This window comes from Saccharomyces eubayanus, chromosome VII (genome assembly GCF_001298625.1).
Source record: "Saccharomyces eubayanus strain FM1318 chromosome VII, whole genome shotgun sequence".
Taxonomy (NCBI): Eukaryota; Fungi; Ascomycota; class Saccharomycetes; order Saccharomycetales; family Saccharomycetaceae; genus Saccharomyces; species Saccharomyces eubayanus.
The window spans coordinates 340,574-365,986 of NC_030982.1; the positions used below are offsets into that span (position 1 = coordinate 340,574).

Here is a 25,413-nt window from a genome sequence, read left to right on the forward strand (position 1 = left end):
AAGAGAAAGACATCATCAACTAACCTCGTGGATTGTTGGTCAAATTACTGCCGAAGTTAACGAAAAAATTAAGAGCTCTTCCAACACAATCGAACAAATTTTCTTACACCTGATGTTGAATGATGTTGTAAGCGCCTCTAAGTTAGCAATTGAATCAAAAAATGCGCATCTAAGTGTGCTAATATCCTATCTAGGCTCAAATGACCCTAGGGTTCGTGATTTAGCAACACTGCAATTACAAAGGTGGTCTACTGGTGGTAGTAGTGTTGACAAATACGTCTCGAGAATTTACAAACTTTTAAGCGGTTCACCCTTTGAAGGTCTATTTTCTTTAAAGGAGCTTGAGTATGAATTTAGTTGGTTATGTCTTTTGAATTTGACATTATGTTTCGGTGAAATAGATGAGTATTCGTTAGAAGCTCTCGTTCAATCCCATGCAAGTAGATTTTCTCCATCTTGTGATGATCCGATTGGTTTTGTTTTCCAATTATACGCGGCAAATGAAAGTACAGAAAAGCTATATAAGGATGTTAGACAAAAAACTAAAGCCCTAGATGTACAGTTTTGTTGGTACCTTATCCAAACTTTGAGGTTTAACAAGACCCGTGTTTTTTCAGACGAAACTAGTGATGAAGCTACATTCGCCTTTGCAGCCCAATTAGAGTTTGCTCAGTTACATAGCCATTCTCTCTTTGTTTCCTGTTTTTTGAGTAACAATGCAGTTGCAGAAGATATTATCAAAAGAATCGTTACGCGTGAAATATCGCTATTGCAAGAAACTCCAAATGATCACATCTTAGAGAAATTAAAGATTCCCTCACAACTAATTTTCAACGCTAAAGCCTTGGAAGATAGATATGAAGGCAACTATCTTTCTGAGGTACAGAATTTACTTAAAGGTTCATCTTATAGTTCGGCGGAGAAGACGATCGTCACGGTGTTGGGGCCAAGACTTCTATTATCGAACGATCAAATACAGAATGAGGAACTGGAAATCCTAAGAAAAATTCTGAACGAATTCCCGGATGTCGAAAAGGATAAATGGAGCGTGAGCATGAAAGTTTTTGAAGACTATCTAAGGTTTATATTAGACGATGTGGAAACATCGAAAACGGTCGACTCGTTGATTAATGGTATGAAGATATTTTACGAAGAAAATAAGCATAATCGTGAAGTTCCTGCATGTTGTAATGTTATGTCTGAAAAGATTGTTTCGAAACTCTTAAAAAATAACAGCCCTATCATGAACGATTCCAAGAGCAAATTGCTTGACCTTCCTTTAGGGCAACCCGAAAAGGCATACTTAAAGAGCGAATTTGCCAAAATTTAATGAAATGTATGTACATATAAGAATGAAGTAAATTATTTTATAACTTTAAAAAAACCAAAAAAAAGAGAACTATAGACAGTCCATCATATTTCCATGGTAATCAATCATATATATATATATATACATTTTTATTAAAAGAATATTGAATTTAATGGAAAGTGAAATAGGAATGATTAGATCCAAAATTACTCTACTCTCTATGTCAGTGTTATCAATTCAATTGTGTTGTGGTTAATGCAACTAAATATCCCCTACTGCATCTCGAAGAGCTTCCACGACGTTGAGTACGGCAGTTGAAGCAGGACTGTCAGGGTAGCTGTCCAAGAAACTTTCACCCATGTCGCAACTCTTGCCAATCCTTGGATCCAAGGGAACGGACCCCAAAAATTGAATTCCCAATTCCTTACAAAGCGCTTCACCACCACCTGTTGTAGGCTTAAATATTTGAGATTCCCCTTTACAGTTTGGACATACAAATCCACTCATATTCTCCACTAATCCAAGAATATTAATGCCAGCCTTTCTGCAGAAATCTATCTCTTTTCGTACGTCTAGCAGTGCCACTTCTTGAGGAGTAGTGACCACAAGGGCACCATCTATTCCGGACTCCTTCATGTATTTGTTTATTGATATGTGTTCATCGGACGTTCCAGGCGGAGTGTCGATCACCAAATAATCTAGTCTATCCCAATCAACGTCTTTCAAAAATTTCTTTATCAACAAGTTTTTTTTCGAACCTCTCCATATAATAGCTGAGTCGTCTTCTGGGAGCATATATTGGATGGACATGGTGGCTAGGTTATCGGCTACATAGACGGGTGTCCAACCGGAATTCGATTCGTGCACGGTCTCATTAACACAACCCAGCATATGTGGCAGTGAGGGTCCGCATATATCTAGATCCATAGCACCTACTTGTAAGTCTTCGTCAGCCGAAAGTGCCCAACTCAACATTGTAGCAAAAGTTGATTTGCCAACACCACCCTTACCAGATAGAACTAATATTTTATGTTCAATTCCTGATAAATTATCTGTAATTAATGGAATGTCCGGATCAGGGCCCTTCGGAAGACTTTCACAAATGTCTTTATTGGAACAACCACCGCAGGCATCGGATTTACCTGCCATCTCTGATTCTGGACCAGGACAATGCTCTGGTTCTGGTTGATTCAGTTCATACTCCGCTGGTAGCACTTCATCATTTACATGTGGCAATATCTCCGTCATCCTAATTAGTTACTTGTGTCGTTCTAGTTTTGTGAAGATGAAGAGAGTACACGATTACTCTGTCTGAAAAGCTGCTTAAGAACGAGGGACAAGTACTCTCTAAAAACATGAGCTATCGCCTTATGTTACTAATCATCGTTGAATTAGTTGTCCGAAAAAGTACCCGGAAGCGCATTTCCTTATTGAGAGACTTTATGGCAAAGAGCACGTCCAAAGGTGGCATTCAACGAAATTTATTGATTTATGCGAAAGGCGTGGGGGACTAGATAACGTATTTGAAACCGAGTGAGGGACTGGACGTCTTTTGCGTGTTGTGTCTCACTTGATGGAGTTCGTTAGTTGTATTACCATGGTTAATGAAAAAGAGGAATATAGGGAAGATGCTGAAAGTGGTCTCTGCAAAATCCAGATCGAGGAAGATGCAGTGTTAGAAGCGATAGATGAAGCTAAGCTTTCAAAATTAAAGGTGGACAGCTTGTTAGTGAGCGAGGGTACAGAGATTTTTTCCAAAACTGGTTTGGGAATTGATGATGTGCGAGTCTTTATTGGAGAAAATATCAATGAAGAGTCCAAGAAATATGTGTGGTACGAATTGCTCAAAATGTTGACTGGGCATAAGATATATGTTGCCCCGCTAGATAATAAAATTACGTTTTCCAAATGGACGTGTAGAATACAAGATGACAAGGTATGGAAAGTGGTTATGGAATTGGAATCATCGGCGATTATAAGAAAAATTGCAGAATTTAATTTATGCCCAGTTAAAAATGGGGAGGCTGACTTATTTGCAATGGCTGATAAACTGTATCAAGATATTTGTTGTGTAAACGATTCATACAGAAACATGAAGAAAAGTGATTTGCGTAATAGAAGCCGAGTTAAGGAACTAGTTCAAGAAAGGGAACTTTTGGATAAGCTTTTGGAAGAACGTGATAACAAAACGAGAGCTATTGTGGTGACCCTATTGAATGAGAAAAAGAAGAAAATACGAGAACTGAATGAGGTTTTGCGGCGTAATAATATTAAAGTGTGTGGCGATGATATTCCAGATTCTGAACTCATTAATATGGAAGTGGCAAAACCAATCTCTGAGTTAAATTCTCCAGGTAAGAGGTTGAAACGAAGAAGGATGATGGAATCCCAAAATCTAAATGAAAAGTTGGGAATTGCAAACCAGATGAAGTCACATAGCATATCTCCGATTGCAAAAGAAGACGATGATTTCGATGATTTCCAATTTTTTGGGATTACTAAAAGGTCAAGTAGCGCTAAAAACGACAAACTCAGTGAAAAGGAAGATGACAGTTTCTCATTCAGGAACGATACAAGATCAGTAAGTTCTCTATCAGATAATACAAATGAAGATGATCAAGAACATTTAGTTTCCTTAGACGGAAATAACATTCAATCTTCGATCTTCCAACCAATCGAAGAGCATGGCAAGGTTTCTGGGTCTGGGTCTGGGTCTGCAACTGGAACTGATTCCAGTACAGAAAAAGTAAGGGACCCTAATCATGATAGGCATAGTAATAATGGAAATGAATCCGATCTAGGCTCAGAGCAAGAAACAGATATAGAGGAAGACTAAAGCTAATTTTAGCTCCATAGAAAATCGATTGGTAAATATTGTCTTAGTATTTATCAATTGAGAAAATTGATAATTTATAAACAGTAAAAACAGTACTATATGAGCAGTAAAAAAACTCTGCTACTAAGCACAGAAAAGAAATAAAACAAGTGTCTGATCGAACGTGAAAGAAGTTTGGGAAGCTTAAAGATAAGGCTAAGGTCGTATTTTTAGTACATTGGTTGGCCTGGCCTTAGTTGCAACCAATGCCAAGCGTCAGCTTCTCTTTTGTACATTGGTTGGCCAGGTCTCAATTGCAGCCAGTGCCAAGCTTCTGCTTCTGCATTTGCTTCAGCATCCCTCTTGTACATTGGTTGACCAGGTCTCAACTTCAGCCAGTGCCAAGCATCGGCGACGGCTTCTCTTTTTGCCAAAGTACTATTTTCTTCCCTTTGAGCCGCGTCAACAATGGTCGTATTGATGAATAATAGGCCACTGGCAGTAGAATTGCTGAATGGTAGAACAGTGATGTCATGATCACCTCCTAGATCCAGGTACCCGATAACGGCCTCGGCTGGGACCTTGGCGACATCGTCGCTGGAAGCAGCGGCGACAGAAACGGCGGCTAGGGCAATAGTGGAAATCACAGAAGACAATTTCATTTCTCTTATTGATACTGAATGTGTTGAGAGTGGTTATGAGCGCTGGTGGTATATTACTTTTATATAGAATATAAAGTACATACCAGGGGAAGTGTCGTTAGATCACACTAGAATAGCGGGCTATTTTTATATGTGAAGTGGTTTGGTCTACCTATTGCAAAATGCACCAAGATCGTCCAGGTTTAAAAGGGCCCTATACAAAAGCATCTGCGTTCTGAAACATCAATGATAGAAACAGGTAACTTGGTACCTCGAGGGACGCCTTCAAAACTTTTGACCAAACATCGTGCAGTGGCCATTTGGCATTAGTGTACCGATTAGGAAACTGCGACGGTAAATCAGGTGAGGAAGCAGAAAAGGGTGGCAAGATAAGAACAATAGAAATACAGAGTTTGGGAAAAGCGGTGTGGTAACAACACAACTGCTGCCTGTTTCATAATTTGTCTTCTTGCCTATACCTACCATGGGACATGCCGCTCATTAAGCGTCATTACCCCTTCTGGTCATTAATGAGCAAGTAACATCAGAGCAAAACAAGATAAGCATGCAGCCAAACGAAAAAACACACACCGGCGAAAACCTTCCAGTAGCTGGTTAGAACCACCTCCTCGACGAAGAGATAGGCACACTTTGTAGTTATTCCTCAAAACCATAAACCAGAGGCAGTGTGTAGCCCTAGTTCACTAATCAAGCCGTTACCCGTTTAATGGTTCCATTTTTCGCCGGTTTTTTTCTATTTCTGAGCTATATAAAGCAGCTCTAAGCTGAATTGATTAATGTTCTCTATACTTTCTTCTCTTTAAATTTTTTTTATAGTTTGTTTTAAAATAGCAACGCAAATTTAACAGCCATTCGCAGCACGTACAGTATCTCATCGAGGTTGAACCCCTCCGGGGCGTTCTTGACCCATGAAGAATGTGGATTTGTGTTGCAGTATGTTTACTACTGGCTTGGACTGGAGAACAAAGATATCGATCTTGGGTGCAACAATCTTTCTGTCGTCTGTTTTTATAGCAGATCTAAGGGTTTACCTTCGTGTGCCCGGATGAGGACCGTTGCAAGGATTGATACGACATCTATATATCACCCTTATGTACACTTTTCGTAGTCACTTGAGTAATAGTTTCTTAAGCTTGGAGAGCGTAGCACATTATTAGAACAATCAGTCTTTATATCTAGATATAGATGTATGTATGTGTTGTGCTGCTTGTAAATAGAAGTGCGAGAGAGATGCTGCAAGTCTTCATTGGGGGGGAAGACAATTAGAAGGTTTGACAATTAAAAGGTCTCACCTTCTTTTGGTTGGCGCAATTTCTTATTAGCCGGAGTTGCCATTTCCTTTCTAAGATCAAGTAATAGGGTTTCCATGGTGTATGCCCTTTTCCAGTCACGCAGAGTGTGAAAGTCCGGTTGAACCTCGCCTGTAGTTTGATTCACACATGGTAGATTTATCTTGGAAATGAATGTAACCTTTGGTGGAGAATCTGGATAGTTTGGGCCACACTCTATGGAAAGAGAATAGATCCTGTTTTCATGATTACTGTGAGGCGGGCCCAAAATGGTACCGTTCCATTTAGTCATGGTAATATCGTCGCTATCGGCCAGACCATAACTACATGATTCTGGGCCAAACCCTTTTTCGCCCTTTTCTAATTCTTCTAACAACCTGAAATTTCTTGGTCTGATTTGCAAAAGAACAACGAATAATACATTTTATCAAATTGTTAGTACATGTTCAACTCCCTTCTCGCGTGAAAATTATAATAACATACACTTTTGACATTTTCCTGTACAAAATTGTTTCACTGGACGTTTGATGTGCTATAAAAACACCTTTACTTTCAAAGGCATATGTAATTAATTGGCTCGTGAATTAGGAGCTGATCTAATTCTTTATTATCGTTCGATTTATTGCTGAAGGAGTGGTGAAAAACGCTGGCCCGTTACCCTAAGGAGCCCTCTTCTCTAAGAATTTTTCAATCTTGACCTAACAATAACAGTAAATAATAGAGGCAATAGCGGCATTAAATAGCATCCCAATGCATTAATTAGCAATTCTGGTTAATTAGATACGCAGTTTATTGGAAATTTGTACCAAAGGTCTGTTATAGCGGTTACAAAATGAGCAATAGCGGCGGGTCATCTCCATTTCTAGAAAGTCCTAAAGGTTCACCTAGTATGGACAATAAGAGTATGCACAATGATGGACAAGGTAACCGTCAGATTCAAGCACTGCAATTCAAATTAAACACTTTACAAAATGAATATGAGATTGAAAAATTACAGTTACAGAAGCAGACGAATATCCTGGAAAAGAAATACAAGGCCACGATTGGTGAATTAGAGAAATCATTAAATGATACGAAATATCTGTATGATAGTAATGCTAAATTGGAATACGAACTACATGGTTTAAAGGAAAGCTTAATTAAGTCTACAAGCGACAAGGACAAACTTATACAGGAATTACAAACAACTCTGCAAAACAAAGATTTAAACATGGAGAACTTAAAACAGGAATACGATTCCAAGCTATCGAAAGTGACAAACCAATGTGACCATTTCAAGCTGGAATCGGAAAGCTCACGTTCCCTTTTGAAGAAGTATGAAAATGAAATAAAAAGACAAAGCGTAGATATCAAAGATTTACAGCATCACATCATGGAAAAGGACGATGAATTATCCACGTTGAAAGCTTCAAAGATGATAAATTCCCATCCAAACTATTCTACAGAAGAGTTCAATGAGCTTACCGAAATGAATAAGATTGTTCAAGACCAAGTTCAATATACCAAAGAATTAGAAGTAGCGAACATGCAACAGGCTAATGAGCTGAAAAAATTGAAACAGTCGCAAGATTTCTCTACCTTTTGGAAACTAGAAAATGAAAAATTGCAAAATAAGCTAAAGCAATTCCACGTACTAGAAAGCCAATTTGAAGATTTACAATTAGAAAACATTGATTTGAAATCGAAATTAACGAACTGGGAAATTTATAATGATAACGATGATAACGATGATGATAAGGCTAAAAATAATCTGCAAAGTAATCCCGAAGAGATTATTCGCGACTGGAAACTGACCAAAAAGGAATGCTTAATTTTGACAGACAAAAATGATAAACTAAGGCTAGATAATAACAACTTAAAACTTCTGAATGATGAAATGGCTTTGGAGAGAAATCAAATATTAGATTTGAACAATAATTATGAGAATAGCATAGTAAATCTGAAGAGATTAAACCACGAACTAGAACAACAAAAGAGCTTGTCCTTTGAAGAATGTCGATTATTGCGAGAACAGTTAGATGATTTGTATTCTGCACAGAATAATGTTTTGTCAGAAACAAATGATTGTAAAACTCATATTCCGGACGCGAATTTAAACGAAGACATGAACAATTTATTGGATAAATACAAAAATAAAACTGAAGATCTAACGAGTGAATTAAAAAAATTAAACGATCAGTTGTTATCAAATTCCAATGATGTGGAAACTCAAAGGAAAAAGAGGAAGTTAACAAGCGATCAAATAGGCTTAAATTATTCTCAAAGACTTAACGAATTGCAACTTGAAAATGTAAACGTTTCGAGAGAACTAAGTAAAGCGGAAACTACTATCCATCTATTAAAAAAAAAATTAGAAAAATTGACCAGTTTAAAGGAGAAAAGAATTCGCATATTACAACTGCGCGATGGTCCATTCATTAGTGATCAATTTGTCAAGAAGAATAAACTACATCTCTTACAGAAGGAAAATTCAGACTTATTGGAGCAACTGAAACAGAAAAACTCTACCATCGAAACGATACCAATTTCTGTCTATGATTCATTGAACTTCGAATTGAAACAAATTGAGCAAGAAACATTCAAGTCAAATAAGAGGTTTTCCAGGCTTAAGCAGGTCTTTAATAAAAAATCATTAGAGTTTATTGATGTCGTGAATTCATTACTAGGTTTTAAATTGGAATTCCAGCAGGATGGTCGAGTTAAGATATTTTCTTGTTTCAAACCTGAAAGACATTTGATTGCTGACTTAAACGAAAATACTCTGAAATCAAATCTTGATTCAGATATAGAAGGCTGGGATGATCTCATGAATTTATGGGTTGAAGATAGAGGTCAACTCCCCTGTTTTTTAGCAACTATAACATTGCGCCTTTGGGAACAACAACAGACCAAATAATGTACATACACTATTAATAGGTAACATTGATTTATTTACAACAGCAGGATCGCCCACACAATAGGCGTACCTGCGCGCCAAGCATATCCTTTTCCTCTCGCCTTCATCATTGGAAGGACCCTTTGTAGTTCTTTTTTTCGGATGAAAAAAACTAAAAAAAGAAACTATGCCAAAGCAAAATATGTGATATACAGTATACAGCCCTTTTGTCAATCGAGGTGAAAAGGCACATATTCCGTAACAGTGAAGTTCCGTAGATGCGTTTATATGAAGGAGAGTAATTCTGATTTGAGGAAACCTTCGGATGTTGCGGCATTATCAATTATCCTTACAGGTTCGGCCTTAACTTTGATCTATACGTATAAAAGGTATCTGACTCAATTTAAAAGGACAAACGATATTCCACAACGCATTTTCCACAAACGATGGCTTTATGGTAAAGTCACATCCGTTGGCGACGGTGATAATTTCCATTTTTTCCACATGCCTGGCGGTATAAGAGGCGGATGGGGTTGGTTACGATCCATCCCTCAAATGGTCAAGAACGATCCTACCGCAGAAAAACTTATTAGCGGTGACGAGAACTTGAGCTTTTTCAATTTGAATTGGATCATACATAGAGGATCTAGTAAAAGCCAAATACAAAAAACTAAAAGTCAGTTTTTGAAATTAAATGTACCCTACAAGAATAGAAAAAACCTACCGACGATTCCCATAAGATTATGTGGAGTCGATGCTCCAGAAAGAGCACATTTCGGTAACCCTGCGCAGCCGTTTGGCAACGAAGCGTTAATCTGGTTACAAAACCGGATTTTAGGTAAAAAATTATGGGTGAAACCTTTGTCTATAGACCAGTATAATCGTTGTGTGGCTCGAGTGTCGTATTGGGACTGGCTAGGTGGTTGGAAAGATTTGAGCTTGGAAATGGTCAAGGATGGATTAGCGGTTGTCTATGAAGGTAAGGTAAATGCAGAATTTGACGGTAGAGAAGATAAATATCGATATTATGAATTTTTGGCGAGGTCTAGGAAAAAGGGACTATGGATCCAAAGAAAAGTTGAAACGCCTGGTGAGTATAAAAAACGTATTTAAATTGCATTTTTCCGATAATCACTTTTTTCATGCATCTTACATATCATATATTCATAAAATTAATACACTTTCACCGGATAAGATCTCTTCGTCTTTTTTTTTCATTTTTGGACAAGTAAAATATACATAATAGCGATGTTGAAAGCCAATTTCTCAACATTTCAAGACGATTCCGTGCCTTTTTTCTTCTTCTCTAATTTCAAACATTACTTGCACAGCAACAAATAAACTAGCACTTGCCAAAATGACAAATTTAAAACCTGAAACGGTACAGAACATATCGCTTAGCAATTTCTTAGTACCATCAGAGCCCAAACAAAACCCAAAGAGATTGGCGATCATCATCACCCATATGTTGAAAACACCACCAATCGCACAAACGTGTCTGTACCAGATAGTGTCAGAATAATGAGAGAAAAATTGAGTAGCAAAAATTTCAGGCAAAAGGAAGAGAACGATCAACCAACCCCAGAATAATAATTTTAATTGAATATCATGCCATATGGCCACGAAGGAAAAAACGGCTAAAGAGGTTAGGATTCTATTTTTTGAGCCGCCGAGAGGAATGTAAATATAACGGACAACCCATTTATTGTAGCTTCTATGCCAGGCTCTCCAGAACGCCAATGCACTGTAGTTGTTATCCACACACCTGATCATGTTTTCGGGTGTATCGATTCCATCAATAAGAGCCCATAGTCTAAACAATCTCCATGGGATTAAAAGTTTTAGCCAAATAATATTTAAATTGAATAAACCGATCATGGAAATTTGGAAAGGCGTGTCATTTTCCCAAGCTTTTGTTTTTGAAATTGCCACGACGTAAAGGAAGTGCAAGATGAATTCCATAGATAGGATAGCAATAACGAATCTCACTGCATAGTAGAAGATAAACTTAAAATTGATTGATGGCAGAATATGTTTTGACTGGTAAATGTAATCATTAAAAGTTATAATGGGGCCAGCAATGAAAAGTGGAGTGTATGTGACATAGCCTATATAGTTCATCAAACTGTAATCTTGAATCGGGTGAGCTGCGGTTAATCTGGCACGCTCGTCAAGCAAAATGGCTGATTTAGCTTCTTTTGATTCGTAAGTTGGACTCTTCTTAGTTTTAAAATTCTCCCATCTTTCTAAAAAGTCCATATTATAACTCAAGACTCTTAAAAGAGTAAAATTGAAAAAAACATCCCATCTTGGAATAATCCCCCTATACCAGTTATCTAGTGGACTCAAAAGAGAACAAACGCTGCCGAATGGATAGGATCTGAAATTGTCGTTGATGAAAAGAGTGGAGATACCGTAAGCCCAAATACTAATTGTGGCTATTTTTCTATGGTTTTTCAACATGTGAGAAAGTGTATACAGTATCAACATATGGGCTAATATTCTCATTGAATTGACACCATGTGCGGCCACTAAAAAAATCAAACCAAATATTAGATCAAATCTTAATTTTGAAATATTGGTTGAATAAATCACAATACGTTTTATGGAGGTATGAGCTATCATTAAAGTCGATAACAGCACAAAATTGTCTCTGAAGAACCTATATTGGGAATCGCTATTATCCACTTTTCTACCAAATAACCAACCTTGGGACAAGAGATGTTCATACCGAGTGTAATTTGGATTGTCTAAAGAACTAGCCTGCAGTCCAGCACGGAACATTAAGGGCACTGCAACTAAAAACACCAAGTAGTAGAATTTGAATTCAGTGGTTTTCCATAGCGACGGTTTGGTTGGGGGAAAAGTACCCTTTTGCGATGAGGGTTTGATCCTCGAATCTAAACCTTCTGAAGTGACTAGGGGAGCTAATATGCTAACCAGCGACATCCTTTCGATTGTTCGATATGAAACTTATGCTTGACTGGATATACCCTTTGACCCTTTGTAAGATAATAGTCCAAAAGACCAATAGTAGCTCTATTGTCCTTCAGCTCTCTATGTAGATTTTTGACCCACTTAGCAGATACCATATATAAATAAATGCACATCTGTGCACCTCATAGTAAGTTGTGAGATTTACAATTCATTGAAGATACATTACATTCTTCATTATTCGAAACAAGAGGATCTACTGTAGTGGGAGCATGGGTGAATTAGTTTCTAGTTCTGGTTCTGGCACTTCATTTGGCACTTCCGTTTTGGGCTGAAACTGACCATTCGCAATCAGTAAAATGAGGTACTTTTGGATATACAACAATAATGTCCGCCCAATGCACGGACTCTTTGCCTATAACCCGATCGCATTGGTGAGCGCGTCAAGACATGCGACTGTGTATGTCACAGTTGTATTTGGCCTCTCTATTCATAGCGTGTTTGTTATCTCAACTATCGGACTTTGCCAAAGTCATGTAGAAATACCTTAAAAAGAAGACTAAACGTAATTCTTTATTTTTTTTGGTTCGAACCCGCCAACGGGCTTAAAAGGTATCGCCAATATGAAAAAAATAGAAGCCAAAAAGAACATATGTCAAAACAGGCAGTTCTTCCTATACAAAAGGCAACGCTCCTGTGTCGAAGCGGTGGTAGTTTACTTATTGTACTATAAACGACCAATCATACAAACTAGGCAGGGATGATGTTTTGGTCCTCAAAGACAGGCATCACGTCCAAGTACTCCTTCTCATCATCACCGACTTTTACTGCTGAACCATGGAGCGTTTATACCGGTCGTCCCAAATCGTCGTCTTCATCATCGCCTTCTAAAGTGTCAATATTCATGTTCGACAAGAAACAGTTCGAGAACTATTTATTGCATTACAACATCATCAAATCCAAATCCGGATCCAGAGATAAAGTACTCATACAAGAAGCTTATGAAATATTAAGAAACCAGGCTAACAATCTGGCAAGGCTCAAACACCCGAATATTTTGACACTAATTGAACCGTTAGAAGAACACAGCAAGAATTTCATGTTTGTTACTGAGTTTGTCACCGGCTCGTTGGAAACCGTGTTTAGAGAGACTGATGACGAAGAGAAAAACTTCTTGCAAGGTCATGTTAAGGATAATATTGTGGTTCAACGAGGAATATTGCAACTAGTGAATGCCCTTGACTTTATTCATAACCGTGCAAGCTTCGTTGACTTAAACATTCAACCTAGGGCAATTTTCATAAATGAAAACTCAGACTGGAAAATTTCCGGCTTGGGCTACTTGGTGAAGATACCACCGGGAACAAACACCTCTGAATATTTTCTACCACAATATGATCCAAGAGTACCCCCCTTTATGCATTTGCAATTGAATTATACAGCTCCAGAGATTATATTTGAGAACACCCTGGCATACAAAAATGACTATTTTTCATTAGGTTCGCTGATATATTTTCTGTATAGTGGTAAAGATTTATTTCGAACCGAGAATTCAACCACTGAATACAAATCGGAATACGGTAAATTCGAAAAAAAAATCAGTACCATGTCATGGGATAATATCTTTAATAAGATTCCACCAAAATTGAGACATTGTTTGCCGAAACTGATGAACAGAGATATTTATTCCAGGTACGATAATATAATGTTAATTTTGGACTCCGAGTTTTTTCAGGACCCTTTAATAAAGACTTTGAATTTTCTAGATGATTTGCCCACGAAGAATAATGAAGAAAAGTATGTTTTTCTGGAAGGTCTAATAAACTTACTACCAGACTTTCCCCCAGCGTTGTTACAAAAGAAATTCCTGCCAATTTTATTGGAATTGTTGAACCAGTTCTGTGCAGAAAAAATAGTAAACGATAAATGTGTAAACAAAAATTTGGATTTAATAGTTAAAATAGGGTCCACTTTATCTCAACTATCCTTTCAAGAGAAGATTTATCCGATTTTACTAAGTGCTACGAATTTCCCAATCCTTCTTAGAAAAGCCACCGTTTGCTTGATCGATAGTTTAGATACGTTAAAGCAAAAAGTCAAACGTTCTGATTTCTTGGAGAGCGTACTAAAGCCACTATTTAGCTATGTCTTACAGGACTCAGAAAGTGAGGTTGCTTTGGTATCACAAGAAAAACTTCTATTGCAAATCCCGTTAGCTTTAGAAGTGCTAGATTTTCCCACTGTAAAACAGTTCTTGTTACCGTTGCTTTCAGGGCTATTTACCAAGACAACCAGTTTAACAGTGAAAAACACATGTGTGACATGTTTCCAAATTATGATAGAGCAGAAATCCATCGATTCTTACACGTGCTCGGACACTATTCTTCCTTTGTTCAAATCGATGAAAACTAGAGATCCAAGAATTTTATCTAAACTACTAAAACTTTTCGAAACTGTTCCGGTGATAATTACTGATGAAATCATCCTTGTTGACCAAGTGTTGCCTTTGATGTGGAACTACTCCATGGCCTCGACACTAACAAAATCGCAATATTCAGGGTACACAAAGGCCATCAATAAAATGTCCTCAGATATCCAGAAGCATCACATCGCAAAACTAAGTGATAGAACAAACGACAGCGATGGAGATGCCTTCCACAAAGTCATCGAACCAACAGTTCAGAAGAGGGAGGACCCCGAGACAGTAGCGGCTAGGAATATCGAAGTAGCAGCCATGAAACCCGTTAGAAAAGCAACCGCCCCCACTCAGAAAGACACCTCCTTGTCATCCAAAAGCGTTTCTAATGCTCGGCCTTTAAACCCAAAGAGTGTACTGGGCACTAGAGGCTTTTCAACAAGCACACTCAACCCTCCACCACAGACAACACCAAGTGAAACCACTTCCAAGGTCAGAGGTGAAACCGCTTTCAGCGGGACTCCACACACCAAGTTTGATGATGAATTCAACGAATTTCAATCTTTTTCAAGCACGGGCACCACGCATCGAAGTCCCTCGTCATCCAATGTCTGGACGACCAGCACTCCGAGTCCCGTCCCAACGTCTACAAGCAATAACAACCTGCCACCTGGGTTTTCAATTTCTTTGCAACCAAACAAAAAAAAGGAAAGCTCAACTGAAATTCCCTCTAATAATAATACGTACGGTTCCTTAATATAGGTTATCAGCAGTGACAGAATAAGTACCCGGAACCAATTCAACGACATACACGCCGAACATTAAGTAGTTTTTGTACTAATAAATAAACTGGATATGCAATCCTCATATCTTGGTACCTTTCTGGGAGGACGCTTGTGCCATGATGCTGTATGTTAACTAAATGTATTACCTGACAATCAAATTTGTCATTTTTTTTCTGACACGGTGCGGGATCAGGGGAACAACTATGTCAGTGAGGGAAAGGTTGAAACAGTCTCAGAGCTAGCGAATTGACTGAACAGCAAGAAAGCAAGCGAAGCTCTATTCGTTGATTGAAAAACGTGACAATCCTCGAGTACCACTACTATCTTTTACAGAAACAGGCAAAGATGGACGTCTCGTTCTTAACTAAAATTGTTCAAATAAATGGAACTCAGTTCAAGATACTACTTCAGAATGGACAAGGTGCGTGTGCGCTGATTGCATTGGCTAACGTTTTATTGATCTCACCCGTCCATGCTCGCTATGCTCTGGGGCTCTCCAATCTGGTGAGAAGCAAAGAAACGGTTACGCTTAATGAGCTTGTGCAAACTCTAGCCGATATCGGTGTTCAAAATCCCAACGGCTCCAATGTTGATAGAGAACAGTTATTACAGATTCTTCCCCAGCTATATAGCGGGCTGAACATTAACCCGGAATTCAATGGGTCTTTCGAAGATGGAATGGAAATGTCAATTTTCAGACTGTATAACGTCGGTATCGTCCATGGCTGGATAATAGATGGAGACAATGATCCTAGCGCTTACGAACATGTCTCCAAATATTCCTATATGGGTGCCCAAAAGGCCTTAGTGCAGTCATATGAGATTCAGAAAAACAATGCTCAATTTGAAAACGCTGAACAAATCCAATCAGACTCAACTTACTTGAAATCCTTTTTGGCGAGGTCTGCCACTCAATTGACTGATTATGGGTTGAATCATCTAAAAGAAATTTTAGTAGAAAGGTCCTATGCCGTGCTGTTCAGAAATGATCATTTTTGCACACTGTATAAGAATAATAGCGAACTATTTACTTTAGTTACCGACCCGACTTACAGAAACCGCAGGGACATAACTTGGCAATCGCTGAAGTCTGTTAACGGATCTCAAGATGCATTTTATACGGGCAACTTTATTCCTACAAGTCTGGAAAGAACTAATACAACAACTACAGGACAGAATGAATCCTACATCTCCAACCCCTTTAGTGATCAGCACGCAGGTAGAGCAGCCAGTGATCAAGCTAATAGCGGGGCAAGTGGGGTGCAACAGATCGAAGATGATGAGGAGTTGGCTAGGAGGTTACAAGAGCAGGAAGACATGCGGGCGGCAAACAATATGCAGAATGGTTATGCAAATCGTAGTGGGAACAATCCAAGAGAAAGATTTGAAAGACCCGAGAAGCCTTCAAAGAAAAGCAAGTTCCTCTCCCACAACGGAAATAAAGATGGTAAAGACAGGAAAAGAGACAAGTTGAAGAAAAGCTGTGTCATCATGTGAAACGTTATCCCGTCTTTTGTATTTGTATTTCTTTGTTATTTTTTTGTTCCTTATAGAATTGCTTTCTCTTACGCCGGAATGCTAGTGCTTTATTTTTTTTTATTCTGTAATTTGTATATGTGTACTTTCTTTCATCATGTCTTACTCAAACCTATATGTAGTAGCACCTCTTAATAGCATTGTATTTCACTATTATTTTTGGTCCCGCTTCAAATTAAAACGCTTAAAGAGGAAAGCAACTCCGAACAATACATTGTATCCGAGATTTACCTTTTTTGCAATACTAAAACAATACAGTAACACTACCTATAAGTGGTCAATAGCTTGGGTTTCGTGCTGTAATTTCCAAGCAATACTGGTACTTGTTATTAAGTGAGTGTATGAGAGCAGATAATAAGATAATGGGAGATACAAGAACTTTTGTTTTCGCCATAGAGGATACAGAAACCACACAAGGTCTATGTAAAATAATTGGTCGATCCAGTCGTAATGATAAGAAGAGGCTGAGTGGGCCAAATAATCTTTATTTCGATGAACCTGAATTAGGGAAGAGACATGCCATGTTATGTATCAAGACACCAAAACCAAAAATTCAAAGTGTTCCTTCCATAGAACAAATACGAATCTGTATTCGAGACTTGGATAGTGAAAGTGGTATTGTTAATTTAGAATCTGATGGACCACATGATGAAGTCGATTTAAAAAGTGGCGATATATTTGGCTTGATTGCAGTTGTTAACCGCTCTTTACACGATAGCCAAAATTTAGCCGCCAAGTTGATTTTTCAAATCAAACTCGAGTATTTTGATGAAGAAAGGGAACTAATCAGGTGCACTATTGCAAATATAACATTTCAGAACAATTCCGTATTGCCCTCTTCCCCGGTTCATTCAAAACTTGCGGACGATAGTGAATCAAGTTGGTATGGTCTATCTGAAGCTAGTATTCAAACTGGAAGTATTCAGGAGTGTTGCGAGACTGGGGCCATAAAGACTCGAGGAGGCAGGTTTTCCGTCCTTAAATTAAGGGAAGAAGACAGCAAGTCGCACCAGAAGGCTGATGGTAACCTTAGAGGGAAGCTTTTGCAAACAAACTCTTTCCAAGAAGAAACCAATACAGATACCACAGAAAAAGAAGAAGAAGAGGACAGAAAGAAGGTAGAAGAAGAAGAAGAAGTGGAAGAGGACTTAGAATTTGAAATCATTAGAGTAAAAAAGATAAGAAGCAGGGCCAAGACGGAACACATGCTCATTTCCTCTTCTAAAATCAAGAGAAATGCGACTTCACCTGGACAATCCAACAGCGCGTGGATATTACTAATAATCATTCTGCTTCTAGATCGCCTACTGTCAAATTAGAGTATCGTCCAGCTATTTAATGCTGTATAGCAACATAAATACTCCATACTAGCTTACCGGAAATGTATTTTCCTTTGTACATGACTTGTCAAGTTCTCTTTTGCGACGGCCCCCCGCTCTAACCCACCCGAATGAGGAAAGCGTTCAAGTCAAGAAGGAATAGTCATAGCAACTTGTCTTCTCCGCTTCCTTCCCCAAGAGATTTGCAAATCTTTCTCTTCCTTTGTCGATATAAGTTGCTATTATCTAACTGTATACATATAGAATCTAAAGATACGGTAACCAAGAAAGAATGTCTCAACCTATCCAACGTGCTGCAACACGCTCATTTATTCAGAAATACATTAATAAGGAGACTTTGAAATACGTCTTCACCACACACTTCTGGGGGCCAGTATCCAATTTTGGTATCCCAATTGCTGCCATATATGACTTGAAGAAAGATCCAACGCGAATCTCAGGTCCAATGACCTTCGCTTTAATTACCTATTCAGGCGTTTTTATGAAGTACGCTCTTGCAGTGACACCCAAAAACTATTTGCTGTTTGGATGTCACTTGATCAATGAAACTGCACAATTAGGTCAAGGCTATAGATTTGTCAAATACACATACTTCACAACTGACGAGGAGAAAAAGATTTTAGAAAAAGAATGGAAGGAGAAAGAGAAGCCAAGCAAGTAATAGAAAAGTCTACCAGACCAAAGCAAGTGAATAGAAAAGCACAACGAAAACAAGTGAAAACTAGAAGAACAAAGAATGCCCATACAATCATACGGCTTCTTTCTCTCTTTTACTCTTCCCATATATGCATGCTATAGAACTATTTCTCAATAAGTTTTGTTTTATTTTATTTAGAAAGCCGACTTCAATGCCCAAATAAATAAGGTGATATATCACTAAGTAACTCAAATAAATATGTCTTTATTCAAACAATTCTCTATCAAACGTTTTCTTTCCTCATGCTGGTTATATTTAGTCAGCCTTTCTAAAAAGCTAAAAAAGACCATTTTTTACTAAGAGGTGTTTTCTGCTAACCCCATGGTAAAAACAGACTACTGGAAGGGGGGGGGTTTGGAAATGATTAGACCCTTCGACGCAGCCTAATGATGAGCGACTTATTGGAGGAGAATGATGATGAAACGTTTTCGGCGGTTCATTCTCTAACACCTAGTATCAACTCTCAAACGTATGCGATACCTATTACGGAGGAAATGTCCAGCTCTTTCCATGATTCAATCAGTACCAGTAGCAATTCAAGCAGTAATCTTGATAGCGATAGGAGTAGTATTTCTAATGTTGCAGAGGCGCATGAGATGGACAACCACTCTATTGTAGACGAAGATTTATTTTTGGATAATGATATTCCTCAACCAAGCAATTTATTGCTTACAGATGCTCAAGATCCTGGCCCGATATTCGACGTTTCCAGGTACATCTTCGATTCACTCAAACAATCTATTGACTCTACAGACTTTTCGGAATCTTTATCCCTACAGACCAAGACTTCTGCTATCATAAATTCCAAGAGCTTAGAACTTAAGCAACATATTGATGAAACGAAAATCAGATTAGCTCAATTGCAGGGAAAATTTGAGAACGGGGTAGGTACTTCAAAAAGAATTAAACATGATCTAGAAACTTCTAGGAAAAACATCGATTACTTAAACTCTGCTTTAAGAATCGATTTCCCCATTGAATTTAATCAGGCGAGAGAGAAAGTACTAGAACGGAAACTGAATGAAGACAATGACTAATAATGTACTGAAACGCATATTGTTTTTTAAAGGTATGTATAATATATGTAAACATCACTTTGAATAATATTAATGATAAGTGAAAGCAGGTAGCTATAATAATAATTTACAAAGTTTTTTTAATTTTTTATTTTCTCAATAAACTATTGAGTGGAAAAGGCAAGAGATGAAAAAGTTAAACTCTAATCAAAAGTAGTTTTCTTTGGCTTTTTGGTCAAATCAACATCCTTGAAGAATGAACCATAAGCACTGTGCTCTTTCTTTTTAGTGTGAGTACCGAACTTTATCAAATCCTCAGGAACAGGTTGATTAGCACCGTTTAAAACGTTAACTAAACCACCAGCCAAATGCTTTTCTTGTTCGGTGAACAAAGTATGAGCAGTACCTGTTTGGCCAGCTCTACCGGTTCTACCGATTCTATGGACGTAGTCTTCTACAGTCAATGGAAAAGTTAAATTAATAACGGTCTTAACATTGGGTATATCCAAACCTCTTGCAGCAACATCGGTAGCCAATAACAAATTAGACTTACCGCTCTTGAATTCACTCAAAGCTTGTGTTCTTTGCTGTTGTGATAAATCACCGTGAATAGCAGCAACATTGTACCCATTGTATTTCAGATTTCTTTCCACACGAGTAGCTTCCTTCTTGTAAAGAGCAAAAATCAAAACTTTTTCATTCTTTTTTGAACCGGAATGATATTTTTTCAATAATTCCAATAATTTTCTTTCTTTACCACGGGGATCCACAACTTCAACGATTTGTGTAATTTTCTTGTTAGCAGTTAATTGATCTGTGTTACCAATAGATACCCTGATTGGGTCCTTCATGAAAGAAGAGGCCAACTCACGGACTTCCTTTGGCCAAGTAGCGGTAAACATCAAAGTCTGTCTTTTGGACGCATCAGTTTCTCTAATGATATTCTTAATATCTTCTTCAAAACCTTTCTCCAACATCCTATCACCTTCATCTAAAACCAAGTAGTTTACCTGAGAGAGGTCAACGGAACCTTCCTGTAATAAATCTAATAATCTACCAGGTGTAGCAACTACTACTTGAGATTTTTTCAGCTGATTTCTCTGTTCGTCCTTTGGGACACCACCATATACACAACAACATTGCAAGCCAACTTTGTTGGTCAGAATGATCAAATTATCGTAAATTTGAGAGGCCAATTCTCTAGTTGGGGAAACGACCAGAACCTGAATACCTCTTTTCTTTTTGTCGTTCATTAAATGGCTAATAGCTGGGACACCAAAGGCAAATGTCTTACCAGAACCGGTTTCAGCAACACCAACGACATCCTTACCAGACAACAAATATGGCCAGGCAACTGCTTGAATAGGTGTTGGCTTTGGGAACTTAGAAATTTCGGCTTGAATAGAGGAATCCAAGGAAAGATGGTCAAATGATAATAAAGGACGCAAATTCAGCTTTAATGGATCTTCAATGGCAACTTCGTTTTCTTTGAAAAAGTCGTCAATTTCGGATTGTGGAACATTAGTCAAGGTTTCACTCTGAACGTAAAATTCGTTAGTAGCTGCAGGGGTAGATTCTATTTTCTTCTCAGCTTCTTTCTTTGGTGCTTCAACTTGCTTGTCCTCACTCTTCTTCTCCTTTTTGTGCTTTTTATCCTTCTTTTCCTTTTTGTCCTTCTTATGTTTCTTACTCTTCTTCTTTTCGATTACTTGTTCATCTACAACTCTTCTCTTTTTTTCTTTGATTTCTTCTTTTGTCATTTTTTGCTTATGTATTAGGTTATGGCTACTTGCGATTTTTCAAAAGCTATTAGAAGAAAATTAAGGTAAAATTGTAGTACTATTATATAGCTGCCTAACTATTATTATTGATTTTTTTTTCTTAAGCGATGAGGTGAAAAATTTTTCATTTCTTTTTTTCCGTAAAACTATTCTAAAAATTTGTGAATTGCAGTCACATCAAAGCGCGAAGTCTAAAAAGACTGATGTGTAAGTAAGTGCCTGTCATTGTTTCTCAAGGACATTGATCTACAATAACAATAAAACACAGGATAAAATTCTTTACTTTTATTTTTTCAATGCAATTTATGTACTTAAATAAATAATGACCTCAAAACGAATAATACAAGTTTATTATTTCTCCCCCCAGCGAATATTTTCAGTTTCTAGTTCAACGTCAGAGGCCGCAAGAGAAAACTCACGGCTGTCTTCGACGGTTTCAAAATTATCAGCAAAATCGTCTTGTTCATTTTCAGTTTCTTCAACGGCATGAAATTCGTTCTTACCCTTGTACCTCCAATAAAGAACTGAGTACGCACTATAACCGACAATGACCACACAAACATAGTTCATGTTATCCTTTGTTACAGGTAAAACTGGTGGGAAGGAAAAAAATACTACAGAAAAAACAGTCCAACCCAATAGAACAATGTTTGAAAAGAAGCCAAATTTGCCGAGCCAGAATGGTCCATGTGCGATGTCACGTTTCTTGGCAAGTAAACATATTACGGGAATAACGTAGGATAATAACAAAAATGCAATACAACCTGTTATTAAGGACTGGAAAGCTGTACTAGAGGCCAAGTAAAGCAGACCAATCAAGGATATCCAAGCACATGACATCAGATGAGCATTCAAAGGCACACCAGTATGTGGATTGACTTGTGACCACAAGCGGGATAATGGGAGACCATTGTCCCTAGAAAATGACCAACACAATCTTGCTTGCCAGGTGTGACAGGCAATAACACAACCAAAAGATGTAAACAAAACCAAGCAACCAAGGAAAATCGCACCAGATTTATTATTCAAAGCTTGATTGTAGATGTCCAGAATTGGCGCCCCTGTCGTGGATGACAAGACAGCATCCAGATCTTTGATAGAGAAAAACATAGCGATAACATAGCACAATGAAGTAACAAAACCGATTGCAACTGTGCCCATGATAGCAATAGGAATGACTCTTTCCGGTTTCTCTACTTCAAAAGCCATATGAGTTGCACAATCAAGACATGAAAATGACCAAGCTGGGTTAATCAAACCAACGATAAAGGCAATGCCACCATTTTTCCAGCCAGTCTCGTTATAGAATGTAGCAAAAACAAACTTTGCGTCGTTAAATTTGCCATGGGAGCATGCCAAAACTGTTATTGTAATTGTGAAAAAGGACAAAAGCGATATGTATAGGGATGAAGATGAAATTAGTGGTAATGATTTACCATAACAGTTGAACAGCATTAAAAACAGATGTAGCAATTCAAAACAAACAAATACATGCCACCTTTTTGGAGTAAAATTAGGATTCATTAACGCGTACATACCAACAACTTCTGTCGCAACAGACAATGTAGTCGAAGCACTTGTAAACACAGATCCCGCGTAGGCAAAGGAACCACACATGTAAGCCGCAAATCTTTTATATTTTGGAGGGGCTAGTTTCAACGACCACCAAAACTGACCACCAGCATGGGGATACGCGGATGATAATTCACCCAACGAAGTACCGATACAAACCGATATCAGTGCAACGATTACTATACCATAAACAATCATCATGGGCCCACCAGAAGATATACCGGCAACCATTGAGGCAGAGATACCGAACCAGGAGTTGGTTAGACCGAACCCCACACCAAGGATCGACCATAAGGAAAATGACTTCCTCAAATGTACTTCACCATCTGCGGCCACAACCCCCTTTCCATCCGCATCGTCCGATGGCTCGAATTCCTCCGCGACTCTCACATCTCTTTTGTGCACGTAAGTATTGGAAGACTGATCCGGATCCATGTAGTCACCGGAGACGTTATCATTTCGGGTACCCATCCTTTTTAATATATCCACCTCTTAGTAAGTGAATGAATAAGTAACACTACAGATATTCTCTAAAAAGTCCAATGCTGATATTTTCCTTTCTTTTTGTAAGCTGGATATTACATGCGCAGACACTTTGTTCTTGAGTTGCCGGCCTTCGAAGAGGTTTTAAATAAATTTGTCAAGGGCTGCTCTATCGGCATATGAAAGAAGTCATATTAGCTTATCTCGGCTTTTTTCACTATACATGCATGTGAAAAAATGAAAAAAAAAAAAAGCCAACTACAGGTCGCTAGTGACGAGAATCCCAAATTAATTTTAAAGGTACAATATACAAACTAGTTAACAACAGAAATATATAAAACTATAGACAAAATAGGTATAGTAATATCATGGTAGAGTTTTCAACCAGCTTAGTTCATGGACTTGATCAACTTGTTGATGAATTCTTCACGGTTACCGAAAGAACCACCTTGGACAAAGTGCTTGAACTTTCTTGGGACACCCCAACCACCAGATGGGTTGGACAACTTGAATGGCCACAAAAAGTTGTTGGCTTGCTTGAAGTGTGGGCCAACGGTGATGATTTCGTGAATCAAATCGTCAATAGACAAGATTCCGTACTTACCCAAGTTAGCTTCAATGATAGCGTTGTCGGACAATGGGACTCTTTGCTTGTTGATCTTACCGAAACCTCTCTTGTAGACTAATTGTCTGATGGTGGAGTAGGATGGGTAACCGTAAGCAACGTATGGTTCAATCAACTTCAACAATTCCAAAGTGGCCTTGGTGACCTTGACGAAGGTACCGGAGTTGATTCTAGTCAATCTTAGCAATTGTAGAACCTTTCTTGGCTTAGGTGGGATCTTGTTGATACCCTTGATTCTAACAACGAAGACTAACTTACGTTGAGCTTCAACGTAGTAAGAACCAGCAGCCTTAGCATCACGCTTGGCTTGAATAATGTCTCTTTCAGCAGTTTCGTATTCCTTTTGGTAAGCGGCGTTTCTTTCCAAAATGATGGCTCTCTTTTCCTTGTTGGCCTGAATAAAAAATAAAAAAGTAAAACGTGATTAATTTATGTTAGTAAAATGGACTTCAAATGGCGAAATTTTATGCTACGGGCACCCGAGGTTGTTTTTACTTTAATGATGTCACACACGGCGATCGTTACAGCACGGTGCTTCCAACCTTGTTATCACAACTATTAATATGTTTCACTCTCTATTTTTTTCTTATAATATCAGTCGAAAGATGGTGATAAGTTACGACAGCATCGTCAGTGACTAGTCGAACATGTATTGGGATACAAAGGGTTTTCATCATAAAATGAGAAAAACAAAGGAGGGTAAAAAACACAGTAGTTGAGAATACCAGAGATAAAGAAACAGGGTGGCTGTTGCGTTGCTAATTATCAAATTAACAGCAAATCCATGTATGTGAACTCACATTCATATCGGTAAAAAATCATTCTGTCCCTGTATAAATAAAAGCAAAATTTAACATACGGCCTTACGAGCAGCTCTTTCAACAGCGACTTGTTCAGCAGTCTTTTGTTGAGCCTTGGACTTCTTCAATTGAGATTCTGGGGTCAAGATTTTTCTGCAATGAAACAACGATTGAAAAGTTGATATATCTTGTTAGCATGTTTGAACGGATGATGAAATAACTTCATGTAAGCATCAAGCATACTTTTTTCTACAGTCACATCGAATTGAAAACACCACTTTCATTCGAATGAAGGGAGTAAAACAGAGACACTTAGGAGATAAAGCTTGAGAATATCCAAATCAAAAGAGATTATTTAACGGTGAAAGTTTCGTGACAAGCCAGATATTTCTCAATAATCAACTAAAATTGTCTTTGACCTTGTTAAAGGTAATCCCCTACGGAAATTCGTGTTGTGAATCAACAAATTTAATGGTAG

The 25,413-nt window shown here is 38.1% G+C and overlaps 14 protein-coding genes across 14 annotated transcripts; 8 read left to right on the top strand and 6 right to left on the bottom strand.

Annotated features, from left to right (window-relative positions):
* Window positions 1-1,570: 1,570 nt before the first annotated feature.
* On the bottom strand, window positions 1,571-2,557 carry NBP35 (Fe-S cluster-binding ATPase; the record flags this gene model as incomplete). Its single annotated transcript, XM_018365046.1, has 1 exon — window positions 1,571-2,557. The coding sequence occupies one exon, from the start codon at window positions 2,555-2,557 to the stop codon at window positions 1,571-1,573; it is 987 nt and encodes a 328-aa protein (XP_018222146.1).
* A 325-nt stretch (window positions 2,558-2,882) lies between these two features.
* On the top strand, window positions 2,883-4,145 carry LIF1 (Lif1p; the record flags this gene model as incomplete). Its single annotated transcript, XM_018365047.1, has 1 exon — window positions 2,883-4,145. The coding sequence occupies one exon, from the start codon at window positions 2,883-2,885 to the stop codon at window positions 4,143-4,145; it is 1,263 nt and encodes a 420-aa protein (XP_018222147.1).
* Window positions 4,146-4,354: 209 nt separating this feature from the next.
* On the bottom strand, window positions 4,355-4,786 carry MF(ALPHA)2 (Mf(Alpha)2p; the record flags this gene model as incomplete). Its single annotated transcript, XM_018365048.1, has 1 exon — window positions 4,355-4,786. One exon carries the CDS (start codon window positions 4,784-4,786, stop codon window positions 4,355-4,357), a length of 432 nt encoding a protein of 143 aa, XP_018222148.1.
* A 1,278-nt stretch (window positions 4,787-6,064) lies between these two features.
* Window positions 6,065-6,367, bottom strand: MMS2 (E2 ubiquitin-conjugating protein MMS2; the record flags this gene model as incomplete). Its single annotated transcript, XM_018365049.1, has 1 exon — window positions 6,065-6,367. The coding sequence occupies one exon, from the start codon at window positions 6,365-6,367 to the stop codon at window positions 6,065-6,067; it is 303 nt and encodes a 100-aa protein (XP_018222149.1).
* A 540-nt stretch (window positions 6,368-6,907) lies between these two features.
* Window positions 6,908-8,971, top strand: MAD1 (coiled-coil domain-containing protein MAD1; the record flags this gene model as incomplete). Its single annotated transcript, XM_018365050.1, has 1 exon — window positions 6,908-8,971. The coding sequence occupies one exon, from the start codon at window positions 6,908-6,910 to the stop codon at window positions 8,969-8,971; it is 2,064 nt and encodes a 687-aa protein (XP_018222150.1).
* Window positions 8,972-9,238: 267 nt separating this feature from the next.
* On the top strand, window positions 9,239-10,063 carry LCL3 (Lcl3p; the record flags this gene model as incomplete). Its single annotated transcript, XM_018365051.1, has 1 exon — window positions 9,239-10,063. The coding sequence occupies one exon, from the start codon at window positions 9,239-9,241 to the stop codon at window positions 10,061-10,063; it is 825 nt and encodes a 274-aa protein (XP_018222151.1).
* A 153-nt stretch (window positions 10,064-10,216) lies between these two features.
* Window positions 10,217-11,899, bottom strand: GUP1 (O-acyltransferase; the record flags this gene model as incomplete). Its single annotated transcript, XM_018365052.1, has 1 exon — window positions 10,217-11,899. The coding sequence occupies one exon, from the start codon at window positions 11,897-11,899 to the stop codon at window positions 10,217-10,219; it is 1,683 nt and encodes a 560-aa protein (XP_018222152.1).
* Window positions 11,900-12,644: 745 nt separating this feature from the next.
* SCY1 (Scy1p) lies at window positions 12,645-15,062 on the top strand (the record flags this gene model as incomplete). The annotated part of the gene is made up of 1 exon (XM_018365053.1): window positions 12,645-15,062. The coding sequence occupies one exon, from the start codon at window positions 12,645-12,647 to the stop codon at window positions 15,060-15,062; it is 2,418 nt and encodes an 805-aa protein (XP_018222153.1).
* Window positions 15,063-15,430: 368 nt separating this feature from the next.
* Window positions 15,431-16,582, top strand: MIY3 (Miy3p; the record flags this gene model as incomplete). The annotated part of the gene is made up of 1 exon (XM_018365054.1): window positions 15,431-16,582. One exon carries the CDS (start codon window positions 15,431-15,433, stop codon window positions 16,580-16,582), a length of 1,152 nt encoding a protein of 383 aa, XP_018222154.1.
* Window positions 16,583-16,962: 380 nt separating this feature from the next.
* Window positions 16,963-17,940, top strand: DI49_1892 (uncharacterized protein; the record flags this gene model as incomplete). Its single annotated transcript, XM_018365055.1, has 1 exon — window positions 16,963-17,940. The coding sequence occupies one exon, from the start codon at window positions 16,963-16,965 to the stop codon at window positions 17,938-17,940; it is 978 nt and encodes a 325-aa protein (XP_018222155.1).
* Window positions 17,941-18,232: 292 nt separating this feature from the next.
* MPC1 (pyruvate transporter MPC1) lies at window positions 18,233-18,622 on the top strand (the record flags this gene model as incomplete). The annotated part of the gene is made up of 1 exon (XM_018365056.1): window positions 18,233-18,622. The coding sequence occupies one exon, from the start codon at window positions 18,233-18,235 to the stop codon at window positions 18,620-18,622; it is 390 nt and encodes a 129-aa protein (XP_018222156.1).
* A 422-nt stretch (window positions 18,623-19,044) lies between these two features.
* On the top strand, window positions 19,045-19,695 carry KXD1 (Kxd1p; the record flags this gene model as incomplete). The annotated part of the gene is made up of 1 exon (XM_018365057.1): window positions 19,045-19,695. The coding sequence occupies one exon, from the start codon at window positions 19,045-19,047 to the stop codon at window positions 19,693-19,695; it is 651 nt and encodes a 216-aa protein (XP_018222157.1).
* Window positions 19,696-19,877: 182 nt separating this feature from the next.
* Window positions 19,878-21,434, bottom strand: DBP3 (RNA-dependent ATPase DBP3; the record flags this gene model as incomplete). The annotated part of the gene is made up of 1 exon (XM_018365058.1): window positions 19,878-21,434. One exon carries the CDS (start codon window positions 21,432-21,434, stop codon window positions 19,878-19,880), a length of 1,557 nt encoding a protein of 518 aa, XP_018222158.1.
* A 372-nt stretch (window positions 21,435-21,806) lies between these two features.
* Window positions 21,807-23,498, bottom strand: HNM1 (Hnm1p; the record flags this gene model as incomplete). The annotated part of the gene is made up of 1 exon (XM_018365059.1): window positions 21,807-23,498. The coding sequence occupies one exon, from the start codon at window positions 23,496-23,498 to the stop codon at window positions 21,807-21,809; it is 1,692 nt and encodes a 563-aa protein (XP_018222159.1).
* Window positions 23,499-25,413: the final 1,915 nt, after the last annotated feature.